Source organism: Saimiri boliviensis, chromosome 8 (genome assembly GCF_048565385.1).
Source record: "Saimiri boliviensis isolate mSaiBol1 chromosome 8, mSaiBol1.pri, whole genome shotgun sequence".
In the NCBI taxonomy this organism is placed as follows: domain Eukaryota; kingdom Metazoa; phylum Chordata; class Mammalia; order Primates; family Cebidae; genus Saimiri; species Saimiri boliviensis.
In genome coordinates, this window is record NC_133456.1 from 2,140,993 (window position 1) to 2,154,515 (window position 13,523).

The 13,523-nt window shown below is 38.3% G+C and overlaps 1 protein-coding gene across 3 annotated transcripts in view; it reads left to right on the forward strand.

The window, feature by feature from the left end:
• The window catches only part of TBC1D23 (TBC1 domain family member 23), a 68,039-nt gene that overhangs the window by 48,597 nt on the left and 5,919 nt on the right, over nucleotides 1-13,523 (forward strand). For 2 of the 3 annotated variants that reach the window (XM_003943537.3, XM_074403545.1), the window contains exons 14-16: nucleotides 1,126-1,265; nucleotides 2,551-2,595; nucleotides 11,569-11,657. In XM_003943537.3, the coding sequence (XP_003943586.1) occupies nucleotides 1,126-1,265; nucleotides 2,551-2,595; nucleotides 11,569-11,657 (274 nt within the window). The remainder of the gene's footprint in view (nucleotides 1-1,125; nucleotides 1,266-2,550; nucleotides 2,596-11,568; nucleotides 11,658-13,523) is intronic. The other variant, XM_003943536.3, reaches the window with a different exon arrangement.

The following is a 13,523-nucleotide window of genomic DNA, read 5'->3' on the forward strand; positions in this document are numbered from 1 at the left end:
AGAATTATACTCTCACCTATTACATGTGGTACATCAGGATAACTTTTTTTCAGAAAATAAAGGCCTAAGTGGGAATGTCTTTAAAAAGCAAACATTTGCAAGGGATAAATGCTTAAAAATGTAGCTACATGGATAGTAGTTTGATTATACTTTAGCTTATTTTTGTAGGCTAGTCTGAGATAAGAAAAGTTAATTGTTTTGACTATCTCTTAATGAATAAAGAAGGTAATTGGAGACTTCACACACATTTATGTACAAATAGTAGTTTGATTATACTTTTCCTTATTTTTGTAGGCTAGTCTAAGAAAGGTCAGTAGTTTTAACTATTTCTTATTTAATGAAGTTAATTTCAGACTCCACGCACATATATTCATAAGTACATCCTAATTTTTTATTCTACCCTCTATTCTTAAAATGATTTCACCTAATGATTTAGTTTACAGGTGCCACAACAAAATATTATACCACAAAATGGTGGCTTTACTAATGTAAGTTTATTTTATTACTGTTCTGGAGGCTGAAAGTCCAAGATCAAAGTATTGGCAGGTTTGATTTATCCTGAGGCCTCTCTCCTTGGATTACAGATGTCTGCCTTCCCCTCTGTGTCCTCACATAGCTTTTTCTCTGTTTTCATGTGCTCATGTCTTTCTCTAAGGACACCAGTCAGACTGGATTAGGCACTACCTATAAAAACTTAATTTAACCTTAATTATGCCTGTATCTCTAAATACAGTCACATTCTGTTAGAACTTACATGAATTTAGTGGGATTGCAATTCAGTCTATAACATGAGATAACCATTAGCAGTACAGGTATTGATCGACTTATGCAACTTACGACCATTCGACTTTACGACCACAATCGCTAGCCACGACTGCTCCGCGTCTGGCAGTGCAAACGTTGCCCAGCTGGGCGTGCAACAGTGCGGACCAGCTTCTGGCAGCACCACCATCTCCACGTGCACCGTTTCAACTGTACATAGAGCCTACTCAGCTTATGAGCAAATCGTGTCACGACCGTTCCGCAGTCCCGACCGTGGTCGTAAGTCGAGCACTGGCTGTAGTATGTCTTCTAGTCATTTAGAGAGCAGTTAAACCATCTAATTTATTTATTTATTTTTTTTAGGGTGAATCTTCTAATGGCTCAAATGATAGAGGAATGAAATCACTAGTAAACAAAATGACTGTGGCTTTGAAGACAAAATCTGTTAATGTCAGGGAAAAAGTTATCAGTTTTATAGAGAACACATCAACTCCTGTGGATCGGTGAGTTGTTGATACAGTATGAGTTTATGATGAGTAATTAAAACTAGGAAACATGTCTTACAGTAAGTAAATGTTAGTTGAATTAAATGTGTTCCAGAAAAGGATTATAAATTACATTTTCTCTTAAGTGATTTCATAGTTTTCATTAGAATTGCAGGAATGTACTTTATATCCATAGTTTTTCTCTCAGTACTCAAAGATGCAAATATTGTATCTGTCATGTCATATCATTCACTAAAAAAAATTTATGTCCCAATGTATATTACATTTCGTTTAGTAGCTGCTTCCCAAATATTAAATGAATGGAGAATCATCTGAATTCGGTGATTTCATGGTAGGAACCTCTTCCTCTGCTCCAGTAATTTAAAACCTAGAAAATCTGGTCGTGCTAAATATAGCAGAAATCCACCTTCTCATGTTTAAGCTCAGACTTAATAGAATTTTGTTTACAAAGCCCCATTTCCCTGTAAATTACAAACGAGAGACATGGTTAATAATTGATAAACAAATTTAAAAATATCTGTTATATATATTTTATTGTCACGGAGTGTATATATTTTTTCTCAACATTTAAGTCTATTTCATCTTTCTTGTTCCTAGAGTTCAAAGCTAATTTTATAATTGCAACACAGAATTTGTTTTTAAGGAAGCCTTATACTGGAAATGTGTTACAGTGTTTGGTTTCACTTTCATGTATTGCAGTGTCCTAGGAAACTGACATATTTTACTTTAAGAACTGAATGTCAGGGATTTGTTGTCTATGCCTTTATTAAGTATAGTGTATATGCATACAAAAGTACATTTTTTCACATTTAGTAAATAGGCAAGAAAATAATAGGTATTTTTACTGATCCAAAAAATTTTACCTTATCTAAAATGGTCAACTAATAATTATTAAGGTGTTTCATCGATCCTGAAAAACTTGTTTATGCAGTAAAGTTATGTCTATTCTCAAAAGCTAACCCTTTTACCTTTCGTTGGTGCTTCTGAGTTGGGGGACTATTATTGCTACATTTTGTAGCATGAACATTTACAATTTTATTTTAAAATGCATTTATTTTATTTTAAAATGAGCTGGTGATAACTGTAAGTCAGAAAGTCTCTGTGTTTATTACTTGAAATTGGCTTTTCTTGTTTTTCTTTGTGCTTGGGATGATGGAAACATCTTTATAATGTACACTTTGGGTGAGAAAAACTGATTAAATTGTACCATATTTTTTGTTCCAAAGCTGTTACATTTTTTTTATAATCATTTTGTTCTGTCCTCTGCCTTGATTTGCTGTAGAATGTCTTTCAATCTTCCTTGGCCAGACAGATCATGTACAGAGCGGTAAGCCAATGAGTAGAGCCTTGTTCTTGAATCATCCTTTTCCTTTAATATGCCTCATGCCATCTGTAAGCCTTGTGCTGTCTTGGCTCACATTTCATGCAGCTGTTTCAAACGCTAAACTTTTTTCATTCTGCTTTTAGGAGTGTGTCATGTTGATTGATAAACTTTTCTTTTTTTTTGCTTGATCATTTTAATTCTTTTTCCTGCATGCATGTTGGTATTATTCCACACGTGAAAATCAAGTTTATTCAAACCTTGCAGTTTTTATTCTGAGACAGAGGAAGGTGAACCAAAGAAAGTATGTATGTGGTCATGAGTTGGCAGGTGATTTGCTCTGATCATTTGCCCTAGCGGCAGAGAGAATTATAGCACCTAAAAATAGGCACTGTTCATGGTTCAAATTTTTTGTTAATTCATGTATATTGTGTAATTTTATATATTTAGATTTTTCTTAATAAGATGTATGTATTTAGGTTGAGTTAGCATATATAAATCTCTTCTAAAGAACTACAGTTCTGCTTTTGGTTTTTGTTGGAAAAAAAATAAGGTGTTTTTTTTTTTTTTTCAAGTGGTGGATTATTTTAATGTATAATCTGTCACTTTCCTAGCCCAAATAAAATGAGGTGCTTCTAATTAAAAGGCAAAAAATTTGTAAGTTTAAGGTTTAAAAATTTACTGGAACTTCACTTAGGGTAACAAAAGAACTTTATTATAAACTCTGTATGACTTTGTAGTTCTTATACTCACAGAATTTTTTGACAGTTTAATTTAGAATATCAATTACAGCATAGGTGTCTATGAACATTTAAAAAGAAATTCTGTAAATTCTAAGTGGGCCAGAAAAAAAAATTCTAGTCATATTTTAAGTGTATGTTAAGCTTTGGAATAATGGGATGGAATTTTTGCAGGTCACTTTAGTATTCTCACTAGAAGTAGCATTTTTAAAAATAATACTTCACTGTCTAATAACTTATCTTCTAAGAGTTTTGATTTATTGTGACTATTCCTATACAATGCCAATTACAGGACTAATACTAATAATTTTACCTAGGGTTACTTTAAAGGAAACTGCTTCTTTTTAAATTATAATCTATTTGTGAATCATCCTTTCTGTTTTCTTCGTTATAGGACTATTGAAGTAGTCTAATTTTTTTGACTCCCAATTCCCAAATTATTTTTGTAACTTAAATAATCTTTTCTGATCCACAGGTAGATACATTTGGTTTTTTGTTGTTGTTGTTGTTTTTTCTTTTTTTCTTTTTTTTTTTTTTTTCTTTTTTTTTTATTGCATTTTAGGTTTTGGGGTACATGTGATGAACATGCAAGATTGTTGCATAGGTACACACATAGCAGTGTGGTTTGCTGCCTTCCGTCCCCTCACCTGTATCTGTCATTTCTCCCCATGCTATCTCTTCCCACCTCCCCACCCCCCACTCCTCCGCCATTTCCCCCCAACGGACCCCAGTGTGTAGTGCTCCCCTCCCTGTGTCCATGTGTTCTCATTGTTCAACACCCGCCTATGAGTGAGAATATACAGTGTTTGATTTTCTGCTCTTGTGTCAGTTTGCTGAGAATGATGGTTTCCAGGTTCATCCATGTCCCTACAAAGGACGTGAACTCATCGTTTTTGATGGCTGTGTAATATTCCATGGTGTACATGTACCACATTTTCCCTATCCAGTCTATCATCGTTGGGCATTTGGGTTGGTTCCAGGTCTTTGCTATTGTAAACAGTGCTGCAGTGAACATTCGTGTGCACATGTCCTTGTAGTAGAATGATTTATAATCCTTTGGATATATACCCAGTAATGGGATTGCTGGTCAAATGGGATTTCTATTTTTAGGTCCTTGAGGAATCGCCACACTGTCTTCCACAATGGTTGAATTAATTTACATTCCCACCAACAGTGTGAAAGTGTTCCTGTTTCTCCACATCCTCTCCAGCATCTGTTGTTTCCAGATTTTTTAATGATCGCCATTCTAACTGGTGTGAGATGGTATCTCAATGTGGTTTTGATTTGCATTTCTCTAATGACCAGTGATGATGAGCATTTTTTCATATGTTTGTTGGCCTCCTGTATGTCTTCTTTTGTAAAGTATCTGTTCATATCCTTCGCCCATTTTTGAATGGGCTTGTTTGTTTTTTTCTTGTAGATCTGCTTTAGTTCTTTGTAAATTCTGGATACCAGCCCCTTGTCACATGGGTAGGCTGCAAAAATTTTTTCCCATTCTGTTGGTTGCCGATTCACTCTACTGACTGTTTCTTTTGCCGTGCAGAAGCTGTGGAGTTTGATTAGGTCCCATTTATCTATTTTGGCTTTTGTTGCCATTGCTTTTGGTGTTTTGGTCATGAAGTCCTTGCCTACGCCTATGTCCTGAATGCTTTTGCCTAGATTTTCTTCTAGGGTTTTTACGGTATTAGGTCTGATGTTTAAGTCTTTAATCCATCTGGAGTTAATTTTGGTGTAAGGTGTCAGGAAGGGGTCCTGTTTCTGCTTTCTGCACATGGCTAGCCAGCTTTCCCAACACCATTTATTAAACAGGGAATCCTTTCCCCATTGCTTGTTTTTGTCAGGTTTGTCAAAGATCAGATGGTTGTAGGTATGTTGTATTTCCTCTGAGGCCTCTGTTCTGTTCCATTGGTCTATATCTCTGTTTTGGTACCAGTACCATGCTGTTTTGATTACTGTAGCCTTGTAGTATAGTTTGAAGTCCGGTAGTGTGATGCCTCCCGCTTTGTTCTTTTTGCTTAGAATTGACTTGGCTATGCGGGCTCCCTTTTGGTTCCATATGAAGTTTAAGGTGTTTTTTTCCAGTTCTGTGAAGAAGATCATTGGTAGCTTGATGGGAATAGCGTTGAATCTGTAAATTACTTTGGGCAGTATGGCCATTTTCACGATGTTGATTCTTCCTAACCATGAACATGGAATGTTTCTCCATCTGTTTGTATCGTCTCTTATTTTGTTGAGCAGTGGCTTGTAGTTCTCCTTGAAGAGGTCCTTTACGTTCCTTGTTAGTTGTATTCCTAGGTACTTTATTCTCTTTGTAGCAATTGTGAATGGCAGTTCCTTCTTGATTTGGCTCTCTTGAAGTCTGTTACTGTTGTATAGGAATGCTTGTGATTTTTGCACGTTGATTTTGTATCCTGAGACTTTGCTGAAGTTGTTTATCAGTTTCAGGAGACTTTGGGCTGAGATGATGGGGTCTTCCAGATATACAATCATGTCATCTGCAAATAGAGACAATTTGATTTCCTCCTTTCCAATTTGGATACCCTTTATTTCTTTTTCTTGCCTGATTGCTCTGGCTAGAACTTCCAGTACTATATTGAATAGGAGTGGTGAGAGAGGGCATCCTTGTCTAGTGCCAGATTTCAAAGGGAATGCTTCCAGTTTTTGCCCATTCAGTATGATATTGGCTGTTGGTTTGTCGTAAATAGCTTTTATTGTTTTGAGATACGTTCCGTCAATACCTAGTTTATTGAGGGTTTTTAGCATAAAGGGTTGTTGAATTTTGTCAAAAGCCTTCTCTGCATCAATCGAGATAATCATGTGGTTTTTGTCTTTGGTTCTGTTTATGTGGTGAATTACGTTTATGGACTTGCGTGTGTTGAACCAGCCTTGCATCCCTGGGATGAATCCTACTTGATCATGGTGGATGAGCTTTTTGATATGCTGTTGCAATCGGTTTACCAGTATTTTATTGAAGATTTTTGCATCTATGTTCATCATGGATATTGGCCTGAAATTTTCTTTTCTTGTTGAGTCTCTGCCGGGTTTTGGTATCAGGATGATGTTTGTCTTGTAAAATGATTTGGGAAGGATTCCCTCTTTTTGGATTGTCTGGAATCGTTTCAGAAGGAATGGTATCAGCTCCTCTTTGTATGTCTGGTAGAATTCCGCTGTGAACCCATCTGGACCTGGGCTTTTTTTGGGTGGTAGGCTCTTTATTGCTGCCTCGACTTCAGACCATGTTATTGGTCTATTCAGGGTTTCGGCTTCTTCCAGGTTTAGGCTTGGGAGGATGCAGGTGTCCAGGAATTTATCCATTTCTTCCAGGTTTACTAGTTTATGTGCATAGAGTTGTTTGTAATAATCTCTGATGATGGTTTGGATTTCTGTGGAATCTGTGGTGATATCCCCTTTATCGTTTTTTATTGCATCAATTTGGTTATTCTCTCTTTTCTTTTTAATCTGGCTAGTGGTCTGTCTATTCTGTTGATCTTTTCAAAAAACCAGCTCCTGGATTTACTGATTTTTTGAAGAGTTTTTTGTGTCTCTATTTCCTTCAGTTCTGCTCTGATCTTAGTTATTTCCTGTCTTCTGCTAGGTTTTGAGTTTTTTTTGATCTTGCTCCTCTAGCTCTTTCAATTTTGATGATAGGGTGTCAATTTTAGATCTCTCCTTTCTTCTCATGTGGGCACTCATTGCTATATATTTTCCTCTAGAGACTGCTTTAAATGTGTCCCAGAGATTCTGGTATGTTGTGTCTTCGTTCTCATTGGTTTCGAAGAACATCTTTATTTCTGCCTTCATTTCATTGTTTATCCAGTCAACATTCAAGAGCAAGTTATTCAGTGTCCATGAAGCTGTGCGGTTCTGAGTTAGTTTCTGCATTCTGAGTTCCAACTCGATTGCACTGTGGTCTGAGAGACTGTTTGTTATGATTTCTGTTCTTTTGCATTTGCTGAGGAGTGATTTATTGCCAATTATGTGGTTAATTTTAGAGTAGGTGTGATGTGGTGCTGAGAAGAATGTATATTCTGTGGATTTGGGGTGGACAGTTCTGTAAATGTCTATTAGGTTTGCTTGTTCCAGGTCTGTATTCAGGTCCTGGATATCCTTGTTGATTTTCTGTCTGGTTGATCTGTCTAATATTGACAATGGGGTGTTAAAGTCTCCCACTATTATTGTGTGGGAGTCTAAGTCTCTTTGTAAGTCATTAAGAACTTGCCTTATTTATCTGGGTGCTCCTGTATTGGGTGCGTGTATATTTAGGATCGTTAGCTCTTCTTGTTGCAGTGATCCTTTTACCATTATGTAATGTCCTTCTTTGTCTCTTTTGATCTTTGTTGCTTTAAAGTCTGTTTTATCAGAGATGAGAATTGCAACTCCTGCCTTTTTTTGCTCTCCATTTGCTTGGTAGATCTTCCTCCATCCCTTTATTTTGAGCCTTTGTGTATCCTTGCATGTAAGATGGGTTTCCTGGATACAGCACACTGATGGGTTTTGGCTTTTTATCCAATTTGCCAGTCTGTGTCTTTTGATTGGGGCATTTAGTCCATTGACATTTAGGGATAGTATTGTTATGTGTGAATTTGATACTGTCATTTTGATGCTACCTGGCTGTTTTGTTGGTTAGTTGATGCAGATTCTTGATTGTGTTGATGCTCTTTTACCATTTGGTGTGTTTTTGGAGTGGCTGGTACTGGTTGTTCCTTTATATGTGTAGAGCCTCTTTCAGGAGTTCTTGTAGAGCAGGTTTGGTGGTGATGAAATCTCTGAGTGCTTGCTTGTTCACAAAGGATTTTACTTTTCCTTCACTTAGGAAGCTTAGTGAAGCTAAGAGGGCTCCCAGACCAGTGGCTTTTGTCCGGAGAACCGCAGCAACAGGGCGTGGTCACAGCGGCCGCGCGGGCAGAATCAGCCCCACAGGGGCCAAAACAGCCGCACCGGCTGGGACTGCGACGCTGGCCACCCCTCTGCCTGGGTATCTCCTGGTCTGTGGGCAATAAGAGTTCGTCTGGAAATGCGGCGTCCACTCACCCTCTGCACCTTCACTGGGAGCTGAAGTCCTGCGCTGTTCTTAGGCGGCCATCTTCCGATACATTTGTTTTAAAAAGAGAATTTAATGAGAAGTTAAAATGAATTAGGTCTCTTTCTTTCTTTTTTTTTTTTTGAGACGGAGTTTCGCTCTTGTTACCCAGGCTGGAGTGCAATGGCGCGATCTCGGCTCACCGCAACCTCCGCCTCCTGGGCTCAGGCAATTCTCCTGCCTCAGCCTCCTGAGTAGCTGGGATTACAGGCACGCGCCACCATGCCCAGCTAATGTTTTGCATTTTTAGTAGAGACGGGGTTTCACCATGTTGACCAGGATGGTCTCGATCTCTTGACCTCGTGATCCATCCGCCTCGGCCTCCCAAAGTGCTGGGATTACAGGCTTGAGCCACCGTGCCCGGCCAAATTAGGTCTCTTTCTAAGCTCAGTAAATTAAGTCAAAGCCTACTCAACCCATAATATAGATGTTTCTATAATTACCACGGCAAAAACGTATAGATATAATACTTTAAAAACTAGTCCAGCTGTTGCATTTTATTCATTTTAGCCAGTTTTTCAAGAAATGCCTCAGTAGTTCTTAGTATTCATCTTCATAAAAACTTTGCATTTTATTATAAATCGTGATCAATAATAAATTGTTAGGATTGTCTCTACTTACACTTTCTGGTTCAAGCATTTGCTGTAAACATTATCTTTGTTACTTTCTATGTTATGACAGTTTAATTGTGCTTTAATATTAGGAGAGAACTTGTGATCTAGTATTATATAAAATTTTACAATGTAGGTAACATGAAAACATTTTTAGTTAAAGCTCTTACCTCTGTCTTTGCCTCTTGTAAGAAAGCTGAATCTCAATTTAAAAGGCATTCAAATTATGTCATTTTCTTTTTTTTTTTTTTGAATTTATTTATTTTACTTTAGGTGCATACTCTATCTGGCCTTTCTCCCCATGTTATCCCTCCCCACCCTCCCCCTCTCCCCCCCCTCCCCACCCCCAATGTCTCTCCCCTACCCCCCCAACTGTCTAATGAGCATAGTTTGATAATTTGTAGGGTAATTTTATATTAGATATATTTTAACATAAAATCAAATGATTATGTCACTTTTAATTTAATCAGACTTTAAGCCTATGTATTGATTAACCTAACTTGTAATTTCCAAAGAATATTTGTTATACACTAAACTCTCATTAGATTTTATTGAGCAATGTTATTTTGGAAGAAGTAAATGAACAAAATTATGCTACAGAAAATATTTTTAGTGATGGTTTATATTTAATTATGTAAAATATAGAGTTGATCTCTATCTTCTGGGAAAACTGAATTCTAAACCTAAGTAAAGGCCAAGGGTGGTAGTTCACAACTGTGATCTCAGCACTGGGAGGCTGAGGTGGGAAGATCATGAGGCCAAAAGTTCAAAGCCAGTCTGAACAGCATAGCAAGACCCTGTCTCTGAAAAAATTAAAAAATAAGACAGGCGTGGTTGTGCGCCCCTGTGATATGATCCTGTACCCCTGAGGTCCCAGCTATATGGGAGGTGGAGGCAGAAGGATCGCTTGAACCCAAGAATTCAATGCTGCAGTGAGCCATGATTGCACCACTGTACTCCAGCCTGGTGACAAAGCGAGACCCTTGCTCTAAAATAACAAAAATAAGAATAATAGCAATAATAATAGACCGAGTGCGGTGGCTCACACCTGTAATCCCTGTACTTTGGGAGGCCACGGTGGACAGATTATGAGATTAAGAGTTCGATACCAGCCTGGCCAATTTGGTGAAACCCTGTCTCTACTAAAAACACAAAAGTTAGCCAGGCATGGTGGGAGGCACCTGTAATCCCAGCTACTCAGGAGGCTGAGGCAGGAGAATCGCTTGAACCCAGGAGGCAGAGGTTGCAGTGGGCTGAGACTGTGCCACTGCACTCCAGCCTGGGCAACAGAGCGAGACTCAATCCTAAAAATAAATGCATAAGCTGGGCGTGGTGGCTCAAGCCTGTAATCCCAGCACTTTGGGAGGCTGAGGTGGGTGGATCACGAGGTCAAGAGATCGAGACCATCCTGGTCAACATGGTGAAACCCCGTCTCTACTAAAAATACTAAAAATTAGTTGGGCATGGTGGCGCGTGCCTGTAATCCCAGCTACTTAGGAGGCTGAGGCAGGAGAATTGCCTGAACCCAGGAGGCGGAGGTTGCGGTGAGCCGAGATCGTGCCATTGCACTCCAGACTGGGCAACAAGAGCGAAACTCTGTCTCAAAAATAAATAAATAAATAAATAAGTAGTAGAACTAACTAAAGACATCTAACTTGATTGTTTTCCACATTGGAATGTCTCTTGCAAATAGAGGATTCTGAGTGTTTTCATGTGTTACATGCACATCCAAAAAAGCTAGAGTCTCTTTGTAGTAGATAATTTTAGCAGGTAAAACAATGCTTTTCCCCTCAGAAACATGTAGTATTTTGTTGACACATTTTAATTGTACCACTTAGTTTATTTGGGATTACCTGAAAATTAATAGGGTATTAATTTTTATACTAAAATTTAAAAAAAAAAGGTCACAATTCCTATAGACCTAATCAAGTTTATGTTTACATGTTATTTATGCTTCTGACTCTTGAAAAAGAAGTAGATTCAGGCCGGGTGCAGTGGCTTAAGCCTGTAATCCCAGCACTTTGGGAGGCCGCGGCGGGTGGATCACGAGGTCGAGAGATCGAGACCATGCTGGTCAACATGGTGAAACCCCGTCTCTACGAAAAATACAGAAAATTGGCTGGGCATGGTGGTGCGTGCCTGTAATCCCAGCTACTCAGGAGGCTGAGGCAGGAGAATTGCCTGAACCCAGGAGACGGAGGTTGCAGTGAGCCGAGATCGCGCCATTGCACTCCAGCCTGGGTAACGAGCGAAACTCCGTCTCAAAAAAAAAAAAAAAAAAAAAGAATGTTGAAATTGTTTAAAATTTAATTTTTACGTTTTTGAGAGCAGTCAGCCTACCAAGTCCTTATGCCACTTTTGCTAATAATTTCTTTATCTTCTTTCAATTTCCTTAACCTAGCCATCCTAAAACTGTGGGTAGTACATGGGTTTGGCGGGGACGGGTAAGGAATATTAACATTTTGTTTGAATATTCAAATGATGCTTGGTAAAAATCTTTGATAACTTCCTAAATTATGATTTATCCCCTAAAATTCTTTGAATATAGGCATGTGAGCAGCAGTGACAGAGTGGGCAAGCCTTATCGTGGTGTAAAGCCTGTCTTCAGCATTGGGGATGAAGAAGAATACGACACAGGTGTGATAATACACTGACCTACAAATGGCTGTGCTCAGTCATCGGGGGTGTTTACAGCAGTCATTCTGGGACTAGCCAAACAACTGCTTTTTTTAAAAAAAAAAAAAGAGATTCTGTAGATATAATTGGAGAATCTGTGGCTTTCTATTAAGAGTTTGGTGTTAGACACCTTAAATTGTGCCTATTAGAAATCCAAGCAGAAATGTCGCGTAGAGGCAATTGATTATTGGAGTCTTCAGCTGAGGAGAGAGGTCTAAACTGATGATAATTTGGGGACTATCAGCGTAGAAATAGTATTTAAATCCAAGTGATGGCACTGAATTTGATCACCCCACTAGGAGATTGATAGAATTTGGGGACTAAAAGAAAATTACAAAATTGAGACATCTGAAGTCTTTTGAAATTGGAGGCAATATCCTAAAGGGCCACAAGATGGGGATATTATGTCAGGGAAATTCATCTTCTCTGTGCTTATGGTTTAAATAATTTCATCTGGTTTATAGTTCTACTGCCCAAGTTATCCTAGTTAAGCAATCATAACTAATATTAGTTAATATGTGTGTTGAGTTAGGGAGAAAAAAATATATAAATGTTACAGAATGAGAAAAAAAGACTCCCAAATCTCACCTTGCTTTTTCCAGTTAGTAACACATGTTGCATATTTTCCATTTGAGATCATATATCTCATTCTCCTTCTATCATATACACATTCCATACTTTATTTAGCCAGTCTTCCAGTTGACACTGGTGGTTTTCTGGGGTTTTTACAGAGATACATATCTAGGTTAACTTTTGATGAAAGTATATTCAGAGTTTAAATTCTTAGTAGGCCGGGTGCGGTGGCTCAAGCCTGTAATCCCAGCACTTTGGGAGGCCGAGGCGGGTGGATCACGAGGTCGAGAGATCGACACCATCCTGGTCAACATGGTGAAACCCCGTCTCTACTAAAATACAAAAAAAATTAGCTGGGCATGGTGGCGCGTGCCTGTAATCCCAGCTACTCAGGAGGCTGAGGCAGGAGAATTGCCTGAACCCAGGAGGCGGAGGTTGCGGTGAGCCGAGATCGCGCCATTGCACTCCAGCCTGGGTAACAAGAGCGAAACTCCGTCTCAAAAAAAAAAAAAAAAAGCAAAGAACAGAACATTAACCCTAGAGACTGTATTTCCCCTTTCTTAAATTGGAAAAAAATAATTATGTTCTATTTCTCTTCTGGAAAAAAGCCCTAGATTTTTACTTATTTATCCCAGAATTGATTTTATTGTTATTCTCCTTAAAATCAGAAAGCAGCAAGAGAAGAGGAAATCTTTCATCTTTACCTTCAGAATAGGTGCCTATTGTTTATTACTTCAGCTATTTCTTTACAGACTAGTCAGATGATAGTTAGGTTATACATATCTAAGTAGTTGAAATACCCCAAATAGTTTAATCTTTAAAAGTGTATTCTTAATATTTACATCTGACTTTCTTACCTTATGAAAGTGATGTTTCATAATAATATTTCTGTATTAATATCAGTGGCATAAGAAAATAGAGTACCAGGATTAGAATTTATTGTGTTTTTCTTTCTTTTTTTTTTTTTTTTGGAGATGGGAGTCACACTCTGTTGCCCAGGCTGGAGTGCAGTAGAGCAATCTTGTCTCACTGCAACCTCCACCTCCTGGGTTCAAGCAATTCTCATGCCTCAGCCTCCTGAGTAGCTGAGATTACAGGTGTGCACCACCACACCTGGCTGTTTTTTTGTATTTTTTATTAGAGACGGGGTTTCACCATGTTGCCCAGGCTGGTCTTCAACTCTTGCCCTCAGGTGATTCACCGGCCTTAGCCTCCCAAAGTGTTGTGATTACAGGTGTGAGCCACTGTGCCTCA